At 39.0% G+C, this 25,636-nt stretch overlaps 1 protein-coding gene across 2 annotated transcripts; it reads left to right on the top strand.

Moving 5' to 3' along the window:
- The first annotated feature begins 2,169 nt into the window (after positions 1-2,169).
- Positions 2,170-24,849, top strand: flnca (filamin C, gamma a (actin binding protein 280)). Of its 2 annotated transcripts, XM_051884304.1 has the most exons (48): positions 2,170-2,916; positions 4,936-5,184; positions 6,217-6,314; positions 6,898-7,048; positions 8,075-8,193; positions 8,307-8,384; positions 8,476-8,638; positions 8,719-8,919; positions 9,060-9,116; positions 9,669-9,806; positions 10,084-10,210; positions 10,673-10,809; positions 10,900-11,093; positions 11,182-11,295; positions 11,457-11,600; positions 11,778-11,901; positions 11,986-12,146; positions 12,223-12,313; positions 12,389-12,558; positions 12,664-12,781; positions 12,911-13,173; positions 13,259-13,856; positions 13,948-14,124; positions 15,432-15,594; positions 15,708-15,868; positions 16,010-16,177; positions 16,993-17,116; positions 17,214-17,370; positions 17,470-17,659; positions 17,755-17,778; positions 17,911-18,155; positions 18,338-18,437; positions 18,529-18,669; positions 18,979-19,107; positions 19,198-19,371; positions 19,488-19,649; positions 19,729-19,932; positions 20,048-20,200; positions 21,166-21,288; positions 21,423-21,659; positions 21,771-22,040; positions 22,148-22,285; positions 22,382-22,497; positions 22,759-22,891; positions 23,080-23,256; positions 23,392-23,610; positions 23,809-24,021; positions 24,139-24,849. In XM_051884304.1, exons 1-48 carry the CDS (start codon positions 2,544-2,546, stop codon positions 24,324-24,326), a joined length of 8,154 nt encoding a protein of 2,717 aa, XP_051740264.1. In that variant the 5' UTR covers positions 2,170-2,543; the 3' UTR covers positions 24,327-24,849. The 2 variants fall into 2 exon arrangements, with proteins under 2 accessions (XP_051740264.1, XP_051740265.1); XM_051884305.1 differs by lacking the exon at positions 9,060-9,116.
- The last annotated feature ends 787 nt before the right edge of the window (positions 24,850-25,636 follow it).

The following is a 25,636-nucleotide window of genomic DNA, read 5'->3' as shown; positions in this document are numbered from 1 at the left end:
GTCAAAGCAACCCAAAAATATTGATTAATGGAAACAGATTTGTGGGGAGAGATGGGGAGCCCTGGTCTTATTCCCCCTGGTTTCACAGACAAGGCTTAAGCTAGTCCTAGACTAAAATGCATGTTTGAGTTGTTATAACAGAAAGCAACTTGTACTGACATATCTTAAAATATGTCAGCACCATTGTTTTGTCTCAAAAAGGTGCACACCAGTAATGTTTTTTTCTAGTGAACATTTATAAAAGCTACTTAAATGCCCTAATTGAACTAAGGCCTAATCCTGACTTAGGCTAAGCCCTGTCTGTGAAACTGGGCCATTATTTTATTGTCTCTTACAAGATAATATTTTATTGTCACTGGAATTTTGGGTTACAAAACAGATTTTAATGACCATGTGAAATGCAGGTTAATCATTTGGTGTGTCACTGATGTGTCCGTAAGTCAGAAGTGTTCATCTAAATCTGCCATGCTGAGTCACTTTGTCTGGTCATTGCTCTGCACAGAGAGGACGGCCCAAAATACACATTGGAGAAAACAATCTTTGCCAAATATCGCAACTCAAGACATTTATAATTAGTTAGAGAACCCTCTAGAACATGACAAGACAAAGTAACCAATCTTGACACACACAATCTGCTACATGCTACATTGTATTTTATTTATTTTTTAACAAATAAAACAAAATTGATTCCTATTATGTGACTATGTGATGTTTAAGCTACATGATGTTTTACTTGGACACTTGGCACACATTTGCTCTCTAAACAGATCAACTGCTTTCACATTACCAAACCACAGTGAAGTGCAAGAGCACATGCCATGCTCTGACTGGATTAAAATTTGAAAGCATTTTCTGTCATGTGACACCTGATACCAGTCACAGTTTAAATGCTTATGTTCTTGCAGGGGACAGAGGGATCCCAAGGCCCTTATAAAAAAAAAAAACAAAAAAAAAAAACACTTGTCATTTAATATTGGGGTGATAACTTTTGGTAACACTTTAGTATAGGGAACACATATAAACTATTAACTACAACTTTTCCCTCAATAAACTCCTTATTTACTGCTTATTAATAGTTAGTAAGGTAGTTTTTAAGTTTAGGTATTGGGTAGGATTAAGAATGTAGAATAAGGTCATGCAGAACAAGGCATCAATATGTCCTTAATAAGTACAAATAAATAGCTAATATTCTAGTAATATGCATGCTAATAAGCAACTAGTTAAAAGAGCCTAAAATAAAGTGTTTCCTAACTTTTTTTAAAGACAACTGACTATGAATGAACAGGATTTCTGATTGATCTTGTTACAAACGTATATAATGTACAATTCGTATAGAAATATAACGTCTGCTTGGAATTCCAGAAAACATGCATATATATATATATATATATATATATATATATATATATATATATATATATATATAAAACGGAATGAATTTCACACACTGTAAAAAATATTTTCAGGATTTGTTATCATAACATTTTTTCTTTTGTCAAAACAACTTAGATAATTAATGTGGTTCAGATAACATAATATTTAGAGTTTCTGTTGATTAAACCAATCGCCTTCATTGTATTAACTCAAATTTTTAATTTAAATGAACTCAAACTTTTACTTTTTTTTAAGTTAAAACAACAATTCTTTTTTAAAGTGCATGCACAGTAAAAAAGTTTTGTAGGTGTAACTTAATGTATAAGGTTGATCACTTTGCATAATATAATATAATATAATATAATATAAAACGCAGTTTGATTTTGAGCCTATATTCTAATGAATTATTCTACTCAGTAGGTCTATTTAGGAGCTGTTTGTAATTACATATCATTCTTCATACACTAATCATTTAATAACATGTAACATGTGACATGCACGCTATATTGTAAAGTGTTGCCGCCGTCACTCTCTATTTTTGCTGTGACTTTGTCATACAGGGCTGGTGACCGCACAGTTTACAAATGAGAGGACATGTAGCCGCCCACTTACCCCGATTGTCCAGAAATAAGTGTGTCTCAACTGGCCAATCACAATGTGTGTTATTCATTTCGACCAATCTGATCTATGATAGATATCCTTCAGAATTAGAAAATTAGTTCGTCATACTCCAGTATACAGCATTACATCAGTGTGATGTAATCCCCGAGGTCCTGGGTGCATTTAAGCCCCCTTCATTCACCCTCTCTTCATTTCAAACGGAGTTTCACTCCTGCAAACTGCGGAGCAGCAAAGTGACTTTTTCATTTTTCAAAAAGTGACATTCTTCAAACGCGAAGTGTCCATTAAGAAGTGGCGACTACATTTGGCAGGGTACTGAGAATTAAAAACGGGGTCCGGCCGCCGTGTAAACCGTAAATCGGATAATTTATCATCGTCTTGACAGAAGACCCCTTTTCACAAGTATCCGTGAGAGTCTGTCTGTTTTTTGTTTTTTAACTTCATCCAAGTTTTGATCTGTTTAACAGCGAGCGCGCCTCTGACACGCTCCCGCAAAAGTGACGAGCTGTGAATTTCACGCATTAGAAGTATAAAAGGAAGAGTCCATCATGAGCAATTACACACATTTAGACGATCTCCCGCCACAATATTACCAGGGCACAGACCTTGGGGAAGAGGAAGAGGAAGAGATGCCAGCAACAGAGAAAGATCTGGCTGAGGACGCGCCGTGGAAGAAGATCCAGCAGAACACCTTCACCAGATGGTGCAATGAACATCTCAAATGCGTCAATAAGGGCATCACTGACCTCCAGAAAGACCTGAGCGATGGGCTTAAACTCATCGGGCTTCTGGAGGTCCTCAGTCAGAAGAAAATGTACAGAAAGCATCATGTCAGACCAAACTTCAGACAAATGAAATTGGAGAACGTGTCGGTGGCGCTGGAGTTTCTGGAGAGAGAGCGAATCAAATTAGTGTCAATAGGTAAGTTCTGCTTTAACTAGTTAAACAGGAATAAACACCAACACTTAAAGTTAAATAAGTTTCTATTTTTATATTTAAGTTCTAAAATATTGTATAGACCCTATAACATTTAGGTAACACTTTAGATTAGCTACACGTTAACTATTAACTAGTTTTCCCTCAATAAACTCATAGTTACTGCTTATTGATAGTAAGTAAGGTAGTTGTTGTAGTGGTTATGTTTAGGTAGGGAGCTAGAATATGGTCATGCAGAATAAGACATTAATATGTGCTTTATAAATACTAATAAACAGCCAATATGCTAGTAATATACAAGTAACTAGTTAATAGTGAAATTGTGTTCCCTAATCTAAAGTGGTACCAACATTTCTATTCAAACTTCGAACAGTTACACTAGGGATAGGTCAGTTCAGGGTTTTTTATTGTCAGGTAGGAATAGCCCCTTTATACAGTAACTTTAAATGGTCAATCTGTTTAACATTAAAATATTTGTACTTACGAATTACTTATTAATAAAAGTGACATTCATATTTGTTAATTACTTAGAAGTGAAGTTATCACGCACTAACAAATCTAGTTGATACTACTGCTCTTTGTGTATCTCGGGTAAAGTTGCCAAACCTCTCTCTCTCTCACACAAGCCTGCCTGTAAACCTTATCAGCAGTCAGATGCTCACTTCTTTACCTCAACTCTAAAGTTGAGGTGTCAGGTCAGAGTCTGGAGTAGTATTTCAGCACCATGTACGAGTAGTTCACATTGGGTTTCCATGTGTCAGTGAAATGGAAAATAGTTCTAAGGGGCTACAGCTTGTTTGTTGAATAAAGGTCAAAGGTTATATCTGATCTGTGCAGACATGCTGTAATAACTTGTTGGGGTATTAATGAATACAGAGAAAATATTGCAGTTAAATCACTGTAGGTTTGCAGTTTATTGGTCAATGTTTAGAGCTGCTTTGATAGATAAAGAACAGCACTTTGTGTAAAGCAGTGGTGTGAGGGTGTTTTGGGGAGACTTGACCTCTTAAAGGGTTCGTTCACTCAAAATTTATGTCATTAATTACTCACCCTCATGTTGTTTCAAACCCGTAAGACTTTCATTCATCTTCGGAAAACAAATGAATATCTTTTAAATGAAATCTTAGAGCTTTCTGTCCCTCCATTGACAGTCTACGCAACAACCAAAAAAGTTCATTAAGAGATCTTAAAACTAATCCATATGAATTGAGTGGTTTAGTCCATTTTTTTTTTGAAGAGACACAATCGCTTTATATGATATACAGATTTAATTTAGGCTTTTTTCACATATAAACATTGATCAGTGAAAACAGAAACTCAACCGTACTTGCTTGACGCGTGAGAACCAACCCCATTGGTTCTTGTGGAAGTTCAAACGTGCTGCGTAACACATGAGAACAAACCTCATCATTGGTTCTCACACGTCAAGCAAACATGCTTGAGCTTTCGTTTACCACAACTGATGTGTGTGTTGATGATTATTTATATGTGATTAAAAGCTTAAATTAAATATATTCATCATATAAAGCAAACGAGTCTCTTCAGAAAATTTGGAATCGCTCAATTAATACGGGTTAGTTTACAATCTCTTTATGAACTTTTTGAAGCGTCAAAATGGTAGTTTGGAGTTAATGGAGGGACAGAAATCTCTCAGATTTCATCAAAAAGATCTTCATTTGTTTTTCAAAGATGAACAAATGTCTTAGAAGTTTTGGAACGACATGAAGGTGAGGAATTAATGAGAGAATTTTCATTTTTTGAGTGAACTAACCCTTTAACAGCCTGGAACTACTATTAATACAAACATAAATTATGTTGTGTGTTTTGCGTAACAAAAAAGTACACATTTTTTGAGTTCATGTTGACATCCCAGGTCTTTGTAATCTTCTTTATGATGGGAATGGTAATCAAAGCAAGTGATTCAAAGAAATATGATAAATTAAACCCAATGTCAATTTGTAAAGTCCATTTGATAAATCAGTTTTCTTGTGATTGTCTTTGTAGACAGCAAAGCCATTGTAGATGGGAACCTGAAGCTGATTTTGGGTCTCATCTGGACACTCATTCTCCATTATTCCATCTCCATGCCCATGTGGGATGATGAGGATGATGAAGAGGTTAAGAAACTCACTCCCAAACAGAGATTGCTGGGCTGGATTCAGAACAAGGTTCCAGAGCTGCCTATTAACAACTTCAACAAGGACTGGAGGGATGGCAAGGCCCTTGGTGCCCTTGTGGACAACTGTGCCCCTGGTAAGAACACAGTCTGACATTATCAGGTGTGGCTGTCTGCTTGGTTTGACTTTGGGCAGTTGTGGTTGGGTGAGGAACAGTCAAGATTGTCTAGAGATTTTAGGTTCTCACTAGGCATGTAACGGTACATGTATTCGGCCCGAACCTTGACGTCCGTACCATCACATACAGCATACAGGTGCATATTGTCAGATGACGAATACAGTCACAGCCGATCCACACTCCAATCCATTAGCGCGCGGTAATGCAATGCTGTTTGCTAACCGCCACAACAGGAAAAAGCACAGAAAAAGAAGAAATTATCTATGCATAGATATGTTTATGTGTAATCTCTCAACCAGTGTTTCAATCGCTGAAAAACATCAATAAAACAGCTTGAAAATAATATTGAACTCAGCATTACATTTACCTCAGGCAAGTCATTTAGTGTCCACAGCATGTTAGTTCACTAGAGAAATGTTTCTCTAGTGAACTAACACTAACAATAAACCACTGTTTAATAAAAAAGAGAGCTCAACCCATTTTATTGTCATTAGGAAGAAAAATAATAACATTGCAATAACAAAAATATAAACAAGGAAAGACCTGTATAGTATTTCAAAGAATGGATAAATTCTGCAATACAATAAAGAACGAGAGCTTCATATATTTACTCCAACTAAATTATGACCTACTTCTTGCGCCACTTGTTGCTCACATGGAGTCATGCTGAGGAGAGGGGTAGTGAACTAAAGTGTTTACTTCAGTGTAGCTGATATGAAACAGTCCCTGTGAGACAGTCATGACCATACAGGGTGTTGCTGGCTTTTGACAAATCACAGCATTACCATTATCATTATATATTTAGGTTACATTATATGTTTCTTTAGACATTTTTTATAAACAATTTCTAAAGAGCCTGATGTCATAACTGATGTAATAATTGTTTCAATAAAATGTTTCCTTTACTTTTTTATGTATAGTTTGTGGCTTAAGACCTCATTAATGAAGACCTTTAATGATTCACTCAAATCAATTTAACTCTTTTTATAGGTCTGTGCCCTGACTGGAAGACATGGGACCCCAACCAGCCCGTTGCAAATGCTCGTGAGGCCATGCAGCAGGCTGATGACTGGCTCGGCGTGCCACAGGTGAACATCCACTCAACATTAACGTCACATGTTCAGCCAGTGTATTTACTTAAATCATAAGGAAGGTAGTATCCGGGCATGGCTTTGTATAAAATGTTAGTGGTTTCAGCACTTTGACACATAAGTTGTGCCTGCTCCATTATCCTCATGGGATAAGTGTGAGATTCCATGAATGGTGTAGCATGTGTGTCATAAATTCTTGGGGCTGAATTCCCTGCTGACTGTTAAGGGGATGTGGGAGGGGTCTGGCTCCTGGTAAATCCTGACCTTGACTTGTTGAAGGCCGCTGTCAAACCTCAGCATTGTGTGGATATATATAGTATCTGGAGAGATTGCCACCACCCTGTGATGGTGGAACAAACGTGATGGTGAAAAGAAAATGCTGGAAGGGAGTGGCTTCTAACTGCAATGTTTATCTCATCATAAACAGGCTTTCTGACTAGTTCACTAGTTACTTCTCCAATGGAAATTTAGTGTAATAACTTTAATAAGCACATACTTACCCAACTTGAAAGTGGTTATTAATGAATGAGGCCCTGTATACTTAACTCTCATCTGACATCTATGAATTTTTGATCTCTAGGTGATAGCTCCAGAGGAAATTGTGGATCCAGATGTGGATGAGCATTCAGTGATGACGTACCTCTCTCAGTTTCCCAAAGCTAAACTAAAGCCTGGAGCCCCTCTTAAGCCAAAGCAGCTGTACCCCAAAAAAGCCAAGGCCTATGGACCAGGTGAGCAAACTAAAGCTGTTGAAACGTGCTTTGTCGGCACAAAATTAATAAAAAGTTTTTGAGCTACACATACAAATTCAGTCAAATAAATTTTAAAATAAGAGCTATTTATGCTTTATTTTGGGTACTTTGCATTAGGGATGCCACGGTTCTCAATATAATATTGAACCGTTCGGTACGGCATCCACGGTTCAATACGGGCTTGTGAAATGCGTTTAAATCTCTCTATGCACGTTAATTTCCGCGTTTATCCTCAGGCCGCATATTTACATCCGGTGCTGTGACATAAGCCATTGTTCCTTACCTAGAGCTGTCAAAATGACTGAGGAGAAGATGACTTTTTAGTGTAGCTGCTTACAAGAACTTCCCCGGATTACTGAAAACAATGTCCATCGCAGTGTGAGGCTGTCAGCTGTCACACCGTCCAGTAAAATGGAGAATTTACAGTATGACTTTATAGACTATAATCACTAGCTTCTAGTAATGTCCGTCCATGTGTTCGAGTTGAGTTTTGGCATATGATGTAGGATGTAGGAGTAGTGTAAGCTTAAGTGAGAGTAGATCGCGGTTCAAACAAATAGGGCTGGGCAACACTTCCGCCGGAACTGGCTTGTGTACGAAAGCCAGTGATTCTAGTTTATAAAGTTATAAATATGGATAGTTTTCTTACAAAAACACATCGCTTCGCTTCATAAGGTCTTTATTAACCCGCTGAAGCCGTATGGATTACTTTTATGATGGATGGATGCACTTTTTTGGACTTCAAAATCATGGTTACTATTCAATCCCATTATAAAGCTTGGAAGAGCCAGAATATGTTTTAATATAACTCTGATTGTGTTTGACTGAAAGAAGAAAGTCATATATACCTAGGAAGGCTTGAGGGTGAGATAATTTTTGGGTGACCTAACCCTTTAAGTAAAATAAAGAAAGATTATTGTTGCATCCCTACAATAAAGTATGCAATATGTACATTCTGAGTATTGCTGTTGAAAGACTTGACTTTTTTTTTTTTTTTGGAAACAGGTATTGAGCCTCAGGGGAACATGGTTTTGAAGCCAGCTGTATTCACTGTAGAAACACTGGAGGCAGGACTTGGTGAAGTGATTGTATATGTAGAGGACCCAGAGGGTCACACTGAGGAGGTGAGATATGACAGATATATTTCTCTAACATTCTGTAAATGTTGCATCAATGTGAAACAAACCATCAATGACATTTTAACTACAATCCATCTTTTAATTTTGTTAAAATTAAGGCTAAAGTTGTCCCCAACAATGATAAGAAAAGGACATTCTCTGTCACCTATGTGCCCAAGGTTGAGGGACCCCACAAGGTATGCATGAACATGGTTGATTGCACAGTATCCATTTCAAACCGTTTTGCTTCCAGTGGCATAGTTGTTTATTTATTCTATTATATCACAGGTGAAAGTACTTTTTGCTGGTCAGGACATTGATAAGAGCCCCTTCATGGTGAATGTGGCGAAGGCTCTGGGTGATCCCAACAAAGTTCAGGCTCGAGGTCCAGGTTTAGAGCCAGTGGGCAATGTGGCCCATAAACCTACTTATTTTGACATCTATACTGCAGGTGAGCAGAATGCACAAAATATGTTTTGGAAGAGGTTTTTCTATATGAAGTTGCTCTAACGGTTGTCTCACGCATTTCAGGTGCTGGGGCTGGAGATGTTAGTGTGGTCATTGTTGACCCTCAGAATAAAAACAACACTGTGGAAGTTATTCTAGAAAACAAGGGTGATAACATCTTCCGTTGCACCTACAAACCTCTGCAGGAGGGGCCACACACCATCCATGTGACCTTTGCTGGGCAGCCCATACCCAACAGCCCCTTTAAAGTGAACATCTCCGAAGGTAAACATCTGATCATTTTCCTTTCTTTGCTGAAATAATCAAATGTCTTTAAACGTGTCAGTCATATTGGAACAGTGGGCATCAAAGAAAGTCAAAAGATCTACCCCCACACCAAAAAAAAACAATTGTTTATTTTGTAGCACACCCTAAACCTTCTGCGTTGCCTCCGAAGCAGATACCCCCTCATAAAAAGAAAGGTGCGCATACCTCTGCGGGCTAAAGCTTAGCTTCTTGCTTGTTCGCAGCAGCTTAATTCCTACCATACATCAAAACACCCATTTTGAGGCATGGTAGGAAAGGGGCAAAACCAAAGTGAGTGTGTTTGTATTGGAAGAAGACATGAACTACATGAAAGTTCATTGTTCAAACTGAAGTTGTTGTTCAAACTGTGATATTTGCATGAGTGTCATCTATTTAGATTTTAAATAGATTTTTATACGTCTTGTTAAAATTGAGCAAAGTATTTTGGGCTTGGGTGTAATATTGTCAGTTTGGATGCTTTTAAAATGACCATTCCAACAATCTGTCATTGTTTTTGTATTGCATTTCATGAATGTCCTATTGTATTTTATGGATGTCCTTACTTATCATAAATAACTTGATAGTCCTGTTGTCCTGTTTGTCATCATAGCAACTCACCAGAAGCACAGCACCTCGCTTGACCTTACTAACACTGCTTCAGTCAGTGCATTTAAAAAAAGTTTGGGACATTTTATAATCTCTTCATTTTGTTTCTTTTTCCCCATCAGCCAGCAATGCCAATGCCTGTCGTGCAACTGGCCGGGGACTGCAGCCTAAGGGCGTTCGAGTTAAGGAGGTGGCAGATTTCACAGTTTTTACCAAAGGAGCAGGAACTGGAGACTTGAAGGTCTCAGTGAAAGGGCCAGGTGAGTCTTTCTTTCTTTCAGGGGCATATTGTGGGGATTGTTTTAATATTAAAACTGAATACTTGTATTCTTACACAATTACCTTTCCAAGAAGAAGAAAAAAAAACTTTTTAAATGTTAATTACTACATAGCCACCCTTGCTAGATAAATTTGACTATTAATTGTGTACATTTTGACTCAGTACTACATTATAAATACATTTTACATGTCTCTTTGCTCATTAATTAATGTGGCTACATTTAGACAATGCTGAGAATTGTTTGCATATGTTTTTAGGAGGAGTAGAGGTGCCTGTGAAAGTACGTGATGTTGGTGATGGAGTGTTCAAGTGTGATTACTGTCCTGTTAAGCCTGGAAAATATAATGTAAACATCACATGGGGAGGCCAGCCTATCCCACGCAGGTGAGAGCTAGTTGTACAACTTGGTTAACCACTGTAATGCACCACAAATATGCACAACTTCCTCTTGTCGTGATTTTGCCAAGTAAGACATATTCCTGGATTAACATCTTTTGTTGATCCTGGAACAACATTCCTGTCCAAAAACATAGTCATAAACTTATCCCTACCCCTCAACCTAACCCTGCCCATAACTTATCCCTAATATCAGAGGGAAATGATAGCTAAATAAGAATGGTGTAGAAGGCCCTAACCCTTCTTGTAAGCCTAAACTTGACATTAACTGTAAACCTATCAGTCAAATCTGATTGGTTGATTGAAATGTTGTTTCAGGATCAACAAGGATGTTGATCCAGGAACGTGTTCTACTTAGTGAAATGATGTTCACCCCTTCCTCTGTGTCAAAGTTTCCAATATTATATTTTATGTCTGATCTCAGCACTCTTTAAAATGTGATTATTTTAGCCCATTTGAAGTGGAGGTCAGCAAGGAAGCTGGACCACAAAAGGTGCGGGCTTGGGGTCCTGGCTTGAAGACTGGGATGGTTGGAAAGTCAGCTGACTTTGTTGTTGAGGCTATTGGTACAGAAGTAGGAACTCTAGGTAGGTAATTCTATATGAGGAAGAAAATAACTAAGATAACTTCTTTTATGCGTCCAGCTAATTTTTAGGTGCAATATCTTTTCTTTAAAGGGTTTTCTATTGAGGGCCCTTCTCAAGCAAAAATAGAGTGTGATGATAAAGGTGATGGTTCCTGTGATGTGCGTTACTGGCCCACCGAACCTGGAGATTATGCGGTTCATGTCATCTGTGATGATGAAGATATCAAAGACAGCCCATTCATGGCCCATATCCTTCCAGCAGCTAATGATGTCTTCCCTGAGAAGGTGGTTAACACATGGAAACAATAATCAAAAGTCATCTCTTATTTGCTGTCAATGCCAGTGTTATTGATCTGATGGATCTCATGTGTAGGTCAAAGCATTTGGGCCAGGCCTGGAGCCCACCGGAGTTATTGTCAACAAATCAACACAATTCACTGTTGACGCTCGAGAAGCTGGCAAAGGCAGTCTGAAAATCTATGCTCAGGTTTGTCCATGTGTAATATTCTCAATGTTTACCTTTGGCAATGATTGTTAAACAGCGTAACAGGTTAAAGGGTAACATAGGACAAAGACTGAACTGCTCAAACCAACATATGTGCAAATGTGAATACTTATATTTCTGCAAACTGGTGGCTTTTCTTCTAGGATGCCGAAGGCTGTGTGATTGACATTCAGATTACTGATAAGGGAGATGGCACTTTTGTTTGTATGTATGTTCCTACCAAGCCGTTGAAGCACACCATCATAATTACCTGGGGGGAGGTCAACGTACCCAAGAGTCCCTTCAGAGTGAGTATTCCTAGTGTAGTATTTTGGTTTGTATTATGCTTTGTAACAGCATATTATACAAAATATTATGTGTTTTAACAGCACCATTAGATGAGTCATTGTTTTCCTTGAGATTTTGCTTTGTTTTTTTTTGCACATCATTGCTGATTTTATAGACCATAAACTTTGTTTTTAAAGGTTCTTGTTGGTGAAGGCTGTCACCCTGACAAAGTGAAGGTCTATGGACCAGGAGTTGAGAAAACTGGCCTAAAGGCAAATGAGCCCACCTACTTCACTGTCGACTGCAGTGAAGCTGGCCAAGGTTTGCATAATGAGTTTGTTTTTTCTTGTTATATGATGCAGTAAAAGAGTTTTAGTGTGGCTAACCATTCTGGCTATATCTTAGGTGATGTCAGCATTGGGATCAAATGTGCCCCAGGTGTGGTGGGTCCAGCAGAGGCAGATATAGATTTTGACATCATTAAAAATGACAACGACACCTTCACTGTCAAGTACACACCCCCTGGCCCTGGCCGTTACACCATCATGGTGCTTTTTGCAGATCAGGTAAAGCACTGACCAAACTTCATTCTTCTTGCCTGCACCCAATTGCGCACTAACGCTAAGTGAACATCTCAAACAGGAAATCCCCAGCAGCCCATTCAAAGTCAAGGTGGATCCATCTCATGATGCTGGTAAAGTCAGGGCTGAAGGTCCTGGACTGAACAAGACAGGTGGGTGTAAGCCAGAACATTAAGACCTTAAGCCCCAGAGAAATTCATTTTAATTGACACAGCTCTGCTTTACAGGCGTTCAAGTGGATATTCCAACCCATTTCACCATCTTCACGAAGGGAGCAGGAAAGGCAAAACCAGAGGTGCAGTTCAAAACTGCCGCCAAAGGAAACGCTGTTAAAGATTTTGAGATTATTGATAATCATGACTACTCCTACACTGTGAAGTACACTGCTCTTCATCAGGTCAGAGTCGCTATCATCTATTCCACTTTGTTTTTGCTTTGAACATGAGTATTATTAAGATTGGAAAGGTTATGTCTGACCAGCAATAAATCTTCTGCAAATTAGGGTGAGATGGCTGTCATGGTCACACATGGTGGAGATCCCATTCCCAAAAGCCCTTTCAAAGTCACAGTCGCCCCTTCACTTGATCTTGGCAAAGTCAAAGTTCAAGGCCTTAATGAAAGTAAGGACTTTAACTTAACAGTTAAACCACTTATGCCAAAGTATTTTTCTTCTATGAAAGAACTCTTTACAACCTCAACTATCAACTTTAAACGCTCTAATGCTTACTAAACTGCTGTATGTGTTGCAGAAGTGGAAGTTGGAAAGGACCAAGAGTTCGTTGTTAACACAAAAGGGGCTGGTGGACAGGGTATTGTAAAAGTGAGCATAACCTCACCCTCTGGTAGGCCAATACCTTGTAAGTTGGAGTCAGACAAGACAAAAGAGGCCACCTGTGTGAAATACATCCCACCTGAGGAGGGTAATTACAAGGTGGACATCAGCTATGATGGGAACCCTGTTCCAGGAAGTCCCTTTTCTGTGGAGGGACTCATGCCTGCTGATCCTTCCAAGGTAAGATCACAGTTTAATGGGAATAAAAGGTCTCTTGACTTATTGTGTGAGCTCTATAATTTAATGTAACTGGATTTCCCACTAGGTTCGTGCCTATGGACCAGGACTTAAGGGTGGTATTGTCGGCCAGCCTGCACCGTTCACTATAGACACAAAAGGGGCAGGTGCTGGTGGTCTGGGTTTAACATTGGAAGGCCCCTGTGAGGCTAAGATTGAGTGCCAAGACAACGGCGATGGAACCTGCTCTGTTTTCTACTTGCCCACAGAGGCTGGTGACTACAACATAAATATCCTATTTGGGGAAGCTCATATCCCTGGCTCTCCTTTCAAAGCTGTTGTCAAGCCAGCTCTGGATGCTGGAAAGGTTATAGTGAGTGGACCAGGACTAGAGAGGGCTAAAGCTGGCGAGGTGGCCAGTTTCACAGTGGACTGCAGTAGAGCCGGAGAGGCTGAACTCACCATTGAGATTGTGTCGGATTCAGGGGCTCAAGCTGAAGTTTGTATTCAAAAGAACAATGATGGAACATTCTCTGTCACCTACACCCCGCTCTTTCATGGGATACACACCATCACAATTAAATATGGAGGTCAGCAGGTGCCCAAGAGCCCCATACATGTTAAGGTGGAGCCATCTGTGGACACAAGTGGGATTAAAGTGTATGGACCAGGAGTCGAGCCCAGAGGTAATATTTAACAATTTTAACAACTTTCTGTGATTAAATTTCCAACCGCAAATCAGTTATACCTTATTTTCCTGTTTTTCTGTCACTCAAGGGGTTCTCAGGGACGTGACAACACACTTCATTGTGGATGCCCGGGCCCAGACTAAGACCAAAGGAGGAAATCATGTTAAGATTCGCATCATCAATCCATCAGGCGCAAACACAGATGCATATATCACTGATAAGGGTGACGGCACATATAGAGTGGAATATACGGCTTTTGAGGATGGTACGTCATTCAAACACTGAACAAATAAGTTTAAAGTGAGGGTTTTTTGAAGGCTTTCAAAGAGTTTTCTTAGTGAGTGTTATGTTTTTCACTTGAGATATCTAGTAAAGAAGGTGGAGGAACCTTTTTAGAAAGAGATACATGTATGTATGTAGTCGCTTTTCCACCGAAATTACCCTCAACAATTTGTCCCAGGAACTTTTTTCCCCCCAGACCTGTTGCTGTCTGCGTTTCCATCGTGGTCTAAAGTACCGTGAAAATTAGGCAAGTGATGTAGGACTGTGCGTGACTTTCCAGTTCCTGCTGGATTTCGTCCTTAATAGAACCTTAATAAACTTAATAGAACCTTAATAGAACCTGAACCTCGTTGCGGTCCATTGGTCGTATTTTTTAAACTCCATTGTTGATTTGAATAGCAAACAACTCTTACTGCATGCACCACAACAGAATTTTAAAATGGTGGTTGAAATAAAATGCTGTGTGGAGTCAACCAATCAAAATGCTGCGTAAACTCAACCAATCAGCATGTTCAGCGCCCAAGTCCCATCCCCGAAAGTTTCTGAACTTTGAAAAAGTACTACCTCATGAGCAGGGACTTTCTGAGGGGGAAATTTTTACCTGGAACTTCATTTAGATCCTGGTTCCTGCGGTTGAAACACACAGAGTACCATCCCAAGTCCCTAATACCTGAGAAAAGATTCTGCGTTGGAAAAGCGGCTTATATCATACAATGCATTGGGTATATCACCCCTTCTGGTCCACTTTCTTACAGAGTTTAGCTCCAACCCTAATCGAACACACCTGACCAAGCTAAGGTCTTTATAAGAAAGTTACAGGTAGGTTGGAGCTAAACTCTGCAGGAAAGTGGACCTCGAAGGCCAGAGTTGGGAACCCCTGGGGTGTGTATACAGACAAGACAGATTTTGAGAAGCTTTCAGAGCTTAGAAGGGGTACTGAATGAGAGCATATGACAGATGGAGAGGGAGTTTATAAATAGGAAATGCATTGTAAAAAGAGATCATTAAATAGTTGTGAGCCTGACTAGAGCCCTCTGCACAGCAGTACAGAAATACATCTTATATTAATACCAATGACAGCTGCAGTTCACTGTTAAACAGAGCCTGTCACAAATACTTTCTAGAAACACTACAAAAGCAAAAGGTTCTTTCTTATTCATAGATGCAATTATAAATGAAATATTACAATAATATTAAATAATATGTGCAAAATAGCTATATGTAGCCTATGAAGTAGGATTGGCGTAAAGCTGAATTCTTCAAATGAAAGTAATTCTTTGCTTTGTTTAGGTTTGCACCTGATCGAGGTCTTTTATGATGAGGTTGCTGTTCCTAAGAGTCCCTTTAAAGTGTCAGTTGTAGAAGGTTGTGACCCAACACGTGTTCGAGCTTATGGTCCAGGCCTGGAAGGTGGGCTAGTCAACAAACCCAACTGCTTCACAGTGGAGACAAGGTATGCGTATACTGTAGCATCATTGATACCCTAAGAGAAACTGTCATATTTGCTTTAAAGCTGGATTTGGGAAATTTACATCTCATTGTACATCCATGCTTATCATTTCAAAGGGGTGCTGGGACTGGTGGTTTGGGCTTGACCATTGAAGGAGCATCAGAAGCCAAAATGTTCTGTAAGGACAATAAAGATGGTAGTTGCAGTGTTGAATATATGCCTTTCACTGCTGGAGACTATGATGTCAATATCACTTATGGAGGCCAGCCTATTCCAGGTGAAATATTATCTACCTAAATACCTATAAAGATGTTAACTACCTATACAATATTACTGTTTTATCTATATAGTACATATCCTTTTTTATTTCAGCTGTATAGTTCTATAACTACTTTATATTCGGGTTTACTGTTCTCAGGCAGTCCATTCCGGGTGCTGGTGAAGGATGTGGTGGATGTCAGTAAGGTGAAGTGCTCAGGTCCTGGACTTGCTAACAGAGTTACAGCACATGCTCCACAAACCTTCACTGTGGACAGCAGCAAAGCAGGCCTGGCTCCTCTAGAGGTGCAGCTGTATGGACCAAAAGGTACATAACATAAACCCCTTGCTTTGAGCCAGTCTAACACTAAATAAGTTGTTTAAAGGTACTTCTACACTGTAGAAGACTCTATTGCTGAATTCAAAAACTGCATACTACATACTACTCTTACTATTTCTGCCCTAGAAAGATATGGTAAAAGTAGTATGAGTAGTATACTAGTATGTAGGGCTGCACAATTAATCGAAATTAACCCGAATTAACTTTTTTTATGCACAGCTTGTCAGTGAAGCACGGCTCTGTGATCAGTAGGAAATGGTGCTCCATCTGAAAGCACTGCAAGTTTGAGTCACTTGTCCAACAAAAGACAACATTTAAAACATTTTCAAAGTTTAGTGTTTGAAATAACATCCTTTTGTGAGATGATGTGGCTTCTTACACAGTTAATCTCAATGGCAAAATGTGTCCCAGTCACCCTAAATTCACCCCACTTTATTATCATGAAAATACCTGAGAAGCCTTGAAGAACTAAGATAAACCATATATTGTCGTACTCGTTTGTTTATTAGTCATGCTTAATCAATCAATGCGTTTCAATCTTCTGTTTATTCAGCTACAGTGATAGTATGATGGCCATAGGGATTTCCTGGAACTGCGTGTGTTATCTTACTTCTGTGGGGCATATTTGGAGTTTCTGCACAAGAGCGCCCTCTGGCTTTCAGATGGAGCATAAAAAATTGCAGTCTTTTTCGGTTTAATTTTGATTAATTGTGCAGCCCTACTAGTATGCGGTTCCAAATTCAGCATATTTGTTCCATACTTGCCTGTGACCAATGCAATCTTCAACATGTTCTGTCTTACAGGAACTCTTGAGCCTGTCGTTGTTAAAAACAACCGAGATGGAACACATACCGTCAACTATACCCCTGCACAGGAGGGGCCGCACACTGTGTCTGTCAAATACGCCAACCAAGAAGTACCTGGCAGGTAAGATCTTAAAGATCTTATTTTATTGTTACCTTATGACAGTAATGTGACTTGAAGACATAATTTTGCAACTCTTTTATTTTGTGGTTGTAAACAGTCCATTCAAAGTCAATTCAGCCCCCTCACATGATGCCAGTAAGGTGCGGGCTAGTGGACCTGGTCTGGACACTAAAGGAGTTGCTGCCAGTCTACCAGTGGAGTTTACCATTGATGCTCGTGACGCAGGGAAAGGCCTTTTGACAGTTCAGATCCTTGTGAGCACTCTCTCTCTCTATATATATATATAAATAGGAAACCTAAAAAATAGCCATATATTACCAGAGCAGTGCATTTAAACATTGTGTTCCATTTAGGATCCAGAGGGAAAGCCGAAAAAAGCCAGCATTCAAGACAACAGAGATGGAACTTACACTGTATCTTATGTGCCAGATATGACTGGCCGCTACACCATAACCATTAAGTATGGTGGAGATAACATTCCATACTCGCCTTACAATGTCCAAGCCTTTCCAACTGGTGATGCCAGCAAATGTCTGCTCACAGGTATTCTTTTAATTTTGGTGCTTGGTGTTTTGAGCTTTATTTTCACACCTCTGGTTTTACTGATTTTTTTTTATTTATTTGCTTTTTATTTTCAGTGTCTATTGGAGGACGTGGTGTTGGTAAGGAATCAGGAAGTTAATTAAAAATAATTGTATTATTGTATAATGGTGGGATTTTCTATAATGAAATATTCTACCATTACACCAAGTAATATGTTTCCAGAATTAAATTCAATGTTGTTATTTGAGCAGAAAGTCTTGGGCCCAATATTAAGATGGCAGAAGAGACGTTCATCACTGTGGATGCCAAGGCTGCTGGAAAAGGGAAGGTGACATGTACAGTTCTGACCCCAAATGGCATCGAGCTGGATATGGATGTTACAGAAAATCCCGATGGCACCTTCGACATATATTATACTGCCCCCGAGCCGGGAAAATATGTCATAACAATCCGCTTTGGAGGGCAAAACATTCCTAAAAGCCCTTTTCAAGTCATGGTGAGTGATAATACTGAACAGGTGTGTTGAACTATGTATCACAGGCCTGATAAAGCCATGATATCAATACCAGGGACATTACAACAGAAAGGGACTTGAAAGAGATGGTTAAAATATTCAGTAGCGCAGTGACAGAAAGACAACAGGACACTGTTTGAAACATTGTTGATTGTCTTTTTTAGGCTACAGATCAACCTGTTCCACCGAGAGACGACACGAAGCCCATGTTTCAACCCCTGAACCTAGTTATCCCATTCACTGTTCAGCAAGGAGAGCTCAGTGGTAACATCTTTAATCATGTTCATTTGGAGCAAAAATGTTACTACTCTTGTGTGCTGTTGTCAAAAGTATACCACATTTGTTTTATTTTCAGGGGAGGTGCGTATGCCCTCTGGTAAGACAGCTCGTCCCTTCATCAGGGACAACAAAGATGGAACAGTCACAGTGCAATTTCAGCCTACAGAGAGAGGCCTGCATGAAATGGACATAAAGTATGATGGCAACCACATCCCAGGTTGGACTCCCTTTTAATTTATGTTCGAAATGGCCCAAAAAGCATTTGGACACTCAAGATGTATTTAAAATGTATAACTTGTATTTGATAATATCAAACTCATTGGCATTTGCAAACACAGAGAGTTTTGCATTTCAGCCTTTACTTTACAAATGTCATGTTGCTTTGATGGATTGTTATATTGAAATTTATACTTTTACGTGGCTTAAGTGTTCAAATATGTATTGAGACCTGTTTAATTTAAGTCATTTAAGATGTCAGCGTCATGTAGTTTACAGAATCACAACTTGAATGCAATTATGTTCACAGGAAGTCCTTTGCAGTTCTATGTAGATGTAATGAACAGTGGAATGGTGACCGCCTATGGACCTGGTTTGTGTCATGGGATCGTCAATAAACTGGCCACTTTTACGGTTGTTACCAAGAATGCCGGACAAGGTACATAAAGGTGTTTGCAGCAAAGCAAATATATAAATATATTTTGTATAAAAAGTATGCCAAATTGTCCATTTTGTTTGCCCGTCACAGGTGGTTTGTCCCTTGCTGTAGAGGGTCCATCTAAAGCTGAAATCAGTTGTAAGGACAATAAAGATGGTACATGCACTGTGTCCTACTTGCCCACTGCACCTGGTGATTACAACATTATCGTCAAGTTTGACAACAGCCATATTCCTGGCAGCCCCTTCACGGCAAAAATTACTGGTATGATAAGAAATGTGTCACTTGTGTTTTTAAGAATTAGACCTGGTAAAAATAACTCAACTCTTGCCCATGGTGGTGACTTTCCATTCTCACCATTATTATGTCTGTTCATCTAGGTGACGATTCACTCCGAAGGTCTCAGCTGAACGTTGGCACAGCAGCAGATGTCTCACTGAAGATCACAGAAACGGACCTGAGCTATTTGACAGCAAGCATCAAAGCTCCATCAGGAAAAGACGAACCCTGCCTACTGAAGAGGTTGCCCAACCGGCACATTGGTAAGCACAAGAGGCCATAAAATCTTTCTGCATACACTAGATTGGCATTGATTAATCTCTGCTCCCCTTGCCTCACCAGGTCTCTCCTTCACCCCAAAGGAAGTGGGGGAGCATGAGGTCAGCGTGAGGAAGAGTGGGAAACATGTAAACAACAGCCCTTTTAAGATTATGGTAGGACCATCAGAAATTGGGGAGGCCAGCAGAGTCAAGGCTTTTGGTAAAGGTTTAGTTGAAGCACATACCTTTGAAGTGGCCGAGTTCTTTGTGGACACCAGAAATGCTGGTATGTTCTTCGTTTTTTTTTTTTTTTTTTTGGTCTTGCATGATTTGTCTATGCATTATTTCAAATTCAAATCTAGTGTAATGCACCTAATTGAACTGATTGTCTTGATTCAAAGGATATGGAGGACTTGGATTGTCCATCGAGGGTCCAAGTAAGGTGGATATCAATTGTGAGGATGTGGAAGATGGAACATGTAAAGTGACATATTGCCCCACTGAACCAGGCAACTACATCATCAACATCAAGTTTGCAGAAAAACACATACCAGGTTACTTTTTCAATGTTTCTTTACAGTGATCTATGGAAGCTTGTTTCCGCCACTAAATAAAAAAATAAAAAAGGTAATTGTGACTTTTCTTCAGAATTGTGAGATTTAAACTAGCAATTGCGAGTTATAAAGTCAAAATTGCATGATATAAAGTTAGAATTGCGAGATATAGTTGCAATTCTGACTTTTTTGTGAGTTTTTATCATGCTTTTGTGAGTTTTTTTGCAACTTTTTATCTCACAATTCTGACTTTTTTTCTCAGAATAAACTTACAATTCTGACTTTATAAGACGCAATTCTGAGAAAAAACATCAGTCTTTTTCCCCTCACAATTGGACATTATAACACGCAATTGCGAGTTTATATCTCACAATTCTGACTTTATAACTCGCAATTCTGACTTTATATTTCGCAATTCTGACTTTATAACTCGCAGTTCTGACTTTGTATCATGCAGTTCTGACTTTATAACTCACAATTCTGACCTTAACTCGCAATTCTGACTTTATATCTGGCAATTCTGACTTTATAACTCTCAATTCTGACTTTATAACTCGCAATTCTGACTTTAAATCTTGCAATTATGACTTTATAACTCGCAATTCTGACTTTATATCACGCAATTCTGACTTTATAACTTGCAATTATGACTTTATAACTCGCAATTCTGACTTTAAATCTCGCAATTCTGACTTTATAACTCGCAATTCTGACTTTATAACTCCCAATTCTGACTTTATAACTCGCAATTGTGTTTATATCATGCAATTCTGAGAAAAAAGGTAAGAATTGCTAGACATAAACTCGCAATTCCAAGAAAAAAGTCAGAATTGTAAGATAAAAAGTCACAATTACCTTTTTTATTTCATGGCGGGAACAAGTTTCCATAGTGATACGCTCATGTAGGCTGGCAGTCCATTACGGCAGAGATTTGTAACATTTTGTTTGCTCGCCCCACTCTCTAGGAAGCCCTTTCACAGTGAAGGTAACAGGAGAAGGAAGGATGAAGGAGAGTATAACAAGGAAAAGGCAAGCTGCCTCTATTGCTTCAGTGGGCAGCGCATGTGACCTAAACCTTAAAATTCCAGGTAAAAACAAATACTAGTAAAGGAGATTAGAATACAATCACGGTATTAGCCAAGGTGTCTGAAAACAACTGAAAATGTCTTCAAAATGTTCTGATAAAATGAAAAAAAAATCTCTCTGATTCATTTTTACTTAGGAAATTGGTTTCAGATGATGTCAGCACAGGAGCGCTTAACTCGTACCTTCACACGCAGTAGCCACATGTACACACGTACAGAACGCACCGAAATCAGCAAGACTCATGGTGGTGAGACTAAACGTCAAGTACATGTAGAGGAGAGCACACAGCTTGGCGGTGACCCTTTCAGAGATGTATTTGAGTCCTTCTTGGGAAGAGATCGATTGGGTAGCTTTGGTACAGTTCTGCAAGAGGGTAAGGGTAAATCATTTTTATGCTGTACTACACTCCCCCCCCCTTCCCCGCCACCAAAAAAACACCACCGCCTACAGCTCTGGTTACCTTTACTTGTTTTCCCCTTTCCAGGTGACACAGGGATTCAGGAAATGACAGCCCAGGTGACCAGCCCTGGTGGAAATGTAACAGATGCAGAGATTGTTGATAGCGGAAACAGTACCTACAGAGTCCGCTTCGTACCTACCGATATGGGTTCTCACACTGTCAACGTCAAATACAGGGGTGAGCATGTCCCTGGAAGCCCCTTCCAGTTTACAGTTGGGCCCCTCGGGGAAGGAGGTTCCCACAAGGTCCGGGCTGGAGGCACAGGCCTAGAGAGAGCTGTTGCAAAAGTTCCTGGTATGTTTCAAACGAATTGTGTTTTCTTATTATTTCTGTAATACAAATTCACATTAATTTTTTTTCCGTTCATTTACTGCATCTCTCTTTTCCTTACCATATGATAGCTGAATTTAGTATTTGGACAAGAGAGGCTGGAGCAGGCGGTCTGTCCATTGCTATAGAGGGGCCAAGCAAGGCTGAAATCTCATTTGAAGACAGAAAAGATGGATCCTGTGGTGTTATTTACATTGTGCAAGAGCCAGGTAAGGTTTACAAAGAAGTTGCTATGATTTGAGTTACAATCAGATAGCAAAACCAGTTGAAATCATTGCATTCTCATTCTCCATTTCTCCTCTCAGGTGACTATGAAGTTTCCATCAAGTTCAATAATGAGCATATCCCAGATAGCCCCTTCGTTGTTCCTGTTGCCACATTGTCTGATGATGCGCGTCGACTTACTGTTACAAGCCTTCAGGTAAGCTCCAAGTTGGTCAGCAACAGTGAAATACAAGCTTGCCAAAACAACTCTTTCTGCTTTTTGAGTCATGGCTGAGTTATTTTTGTCACGAGCTGTAATTCGACTCTCATGTCTGTCCAGGGTCATACTATTATTTTATTGAGCAGAGATTAAGTGTTCTTATGTGTGCTCTATCTATCTATCTATCTATCTATCTGTCTGTGTATTTTAGCATTTTAGAGTCAGAAATCAAACTTTAATTCCTCTTTTCACTTTCAGGAGAAGGATTTGAAGGTTAATCAGGAAGCCTCATTTGCGGTTCAGAGGAATGGGGCAAGGGGTGTCATAGATGCTAAAGTACATGCCCCCTCTGGTGTAGTAGAGGAGTGTTATGTCACTGAACTGGATAGCGGTGAGTTGTAGACTTGTTTATTTTTGTCTTAAGAACATAGGCTATTCCTTGACATGCTTTCAAACAAGTCATCTTTGTTTATATGGCGCTTTATACAATTCAGATTGTAAAAGATGACAAATGGTTCTTATTGAAATGTTATTGAAACATTGAATTGTTCCAACATTATAATTCCCTCCTTTTCATAGACAAGAATGCGATTCGCTTCATTCCACGTGAAAATGGTGTTCATTCGATTGATGTGAAGTTCAATGGAAGCCATATCCCAGGAAGTCCATTCAGAGTCCGTGTCGGAGAAGCAGAAAGTGTTGGAGATCCAGGAATGGTGTCTGCCTTTGGCCCAGGACTTGAGGGTGGACGCACAGGTATTGGTCCATTGTAATCCTCTGCTTGATAAGTGCAATATGTAAAGATTAGTATTATGAAGGATTTAGCTGTAGATGCTCAGTTATAAATCATCAGCAGATCCAATTTTAATCTGATGTTTTACTGTTCTGTAGGGGTCCCCTCTGAGTTTGTCGTCAACACATGCAAGGCTGGTTCAGGTGCCTTATCTGTTACTATTGATGGTCCCTCAAAGGTCAAAATGGACTGCACTGAGTGCCTAGAAGGTTACAAAGTGTCTTATACACCTATGGCACCAGGCAACTACCTTATATGCATCAAATATGGTGGCCCACAGCATATTGTTGGCAGTCCCTTCAAAGCAAAAGTTACAGGTAGGATGAACTCAAATTAATTGAATTCGTACTTTGTTGTTATGACGCAAATTCTGCCATTGAGCTTAGATTGTATTGAACCAGAAAGAGTTTTGCCTTAAATAAGTCATGGGACATCCAGTGTGTTTTTCAGCTATGTAATATTTGCGCAGTTAGAGAGTTGTGACTGGCTTTTAACACGTCGGTCTCTTGTTGTAGGTATGCGTCTGTCTGGCGGCCACAGTTTGCATGAAACTTCATCAGTCATTGTGGAGACTGTTACCAAAACCTCTAAAATGGCCGGAGCTTACAGCTCTCTGTCCAGCTCACAGTCAACTTCAGACGCCAGTAAGGTCGTATGTCATGGTGCTGGCCTCTCCAAAGCCTTTGTGGGTCAGAAGAACAACTTTTCCGTTGACTGTGGTAAAGCAGGTAAAATAAAACAAAAATTAAGTCAATAATGGTTTGTCACCAACAAAATACATAATTATACCGGATATTTATTTTGCTGTCAGAGGAACATAATATTTTTTTCTTCTTTTTTTTCAGGTTCAAACATGCTAATGGTCGGCGTCCATGGTCCCAGAACCCCATGTGAAGATGTGGCTGTTAAACATATGGGAAACAAGCTTTACAATGTAACCTACACAGTAAAAGAGAAAGGAAACTATGTGGTTATTGTTAAATGGGGGGATGAAAGTGTACCAGGAAGTCCCTTCCACGTGGTTGCTCCCTAAAAACCTAAAGTCAAACCTCTAGAGTTCCTAATCAAGAATAAATAATGAAAAAAGAAATGAACAACATTCACTTAATTCAATAAAAAGAATATATATATTAACTTCTCTGAAGAAAAGATTATTTTATGACAGAAGCTGATCTTAGAGGCGCTGCCCTTTATTTAATGCTAACCTATTTGACGCAAAGCATTTTAATACTGTTGGATGTCGCAGTGTACCATTTATTGTTAAAAGAGTGAAGACTTTAAATTAAAAAAGAATATAGTTTAATTAAATAAGTATGTTTTTGAAAGGCTTTGTTTAATCACCAAAAGAGAAAATGTGAGTATTTTACAGAGGGAGACTTATTGTTCTTAAAGGCACTTTTGTTGGTCAGGGGAAATCAGTAATATGGTTTTGTGTTCTGACAATTTCAAGTGTATAGATGTATCCAGTGCTTTTATATGCTTTATAGAATGTAATTTTGTTATCTTAACCAACTATTTAATATGCATTTGAAAACTTAAATAAAGAATAAAACTAAGCTTTTTCATTCATTCATTCATTCACACACACACACACACACACGTATATGTGGTTTACGGGGACTCTCCATAGACGTAATGGTTTTTATACTGTACAAACTGTACATTCTATCCCCCTACACTATCCCTACCCCTAAAGCTACCCATCACAGAAAACTGTCGGCATTTTTTTTAATTAAAAAAAAAAAAAAAAACACCATTTAGTATGTTTTTTAAACCATTTGGTTTACGAGGACACAAGAAGTGTCCTCATAAACCATGTTTACGTTGTAATACCCATGTCATTAAACACATTTGTGTCCTCATAAACCATATATACAAGAACACACACTCACACACCCTAGTCATTTAAAGACTAGCCTCTTAGGACAGACTTTTTTTACCAAAAAAAAACAACAACTTTATTCAACAATATCTAGTGATGGGCGAATCTTTTGTTTCGAATCAGTGGTTCGGAGTGTGTATCAAACTGCCAAAGTCACGTGATTTCAGTTAAAATCATAACATTATTGGCTTTGGTAATTCCCCCTCATTGATTAAACTCAGCTGGTGACAATTTGTAATTGTGCTTTCAAAAGAGAGATGTTGCTGTTTGTTCTATGAGCACTGAAGAAAGCATGAAACATCTGCTCTCTGGTCTGTTTTTAAGCACATTCCATTTCACAAGATACATTTTTGATAGAGCTTTTTTGGTCTGCACACCTGAGAAAAGACTAGCTCTTATTTTTTGAGCACATGCAATTCTTTTTGATGTATTATTATTATTTAAATAATTATTCATTTTAA

The sequence above is a fragment of the Ctenopharyngodon idella genome, chromosome 24 (genome assembly GCF_019924925.1).
Source record: "Ctenopharyngodon idella isolate HZGC_01 chromosome 24, HZGC01, whole genome shotgun sequence".
NCBI classification, from domain to species: Eukaryota; Metazoa; Chordata; class Actinopteri; order Cypriniformes; family Xenocyprididae; genus Ctenopharyngodon; species Ctenopharyngodon idella.
This window is presented reverse-complemented; position numbering and strand designations above follow the sequence as displayed.

Excerpts from the sequence above, each read along its gene's own strand:
- flnca (XM_051884304.1), top strand. The coding sequence starts at position 2,544 with ATGAGCAATTACACACATTTAGACGATCTCCCGCCACAATATTACCAG. Across the intron at positions 11,902-11,985 it reads CTGCAGTGAAGCTGGCCAAG|GTGATGTCAGCATTGGGATC; the intron begins GTTTGCATAATG and ends GCTATATCTTAG. Across the intron at positions 19,108-19,197 it reads TACCAAGAATGCCGGACAAG|GTGGTTTGTCCCTTGCTGTA; the intron begins GTACATAAAGGT and ends TGCCCGTCACAG.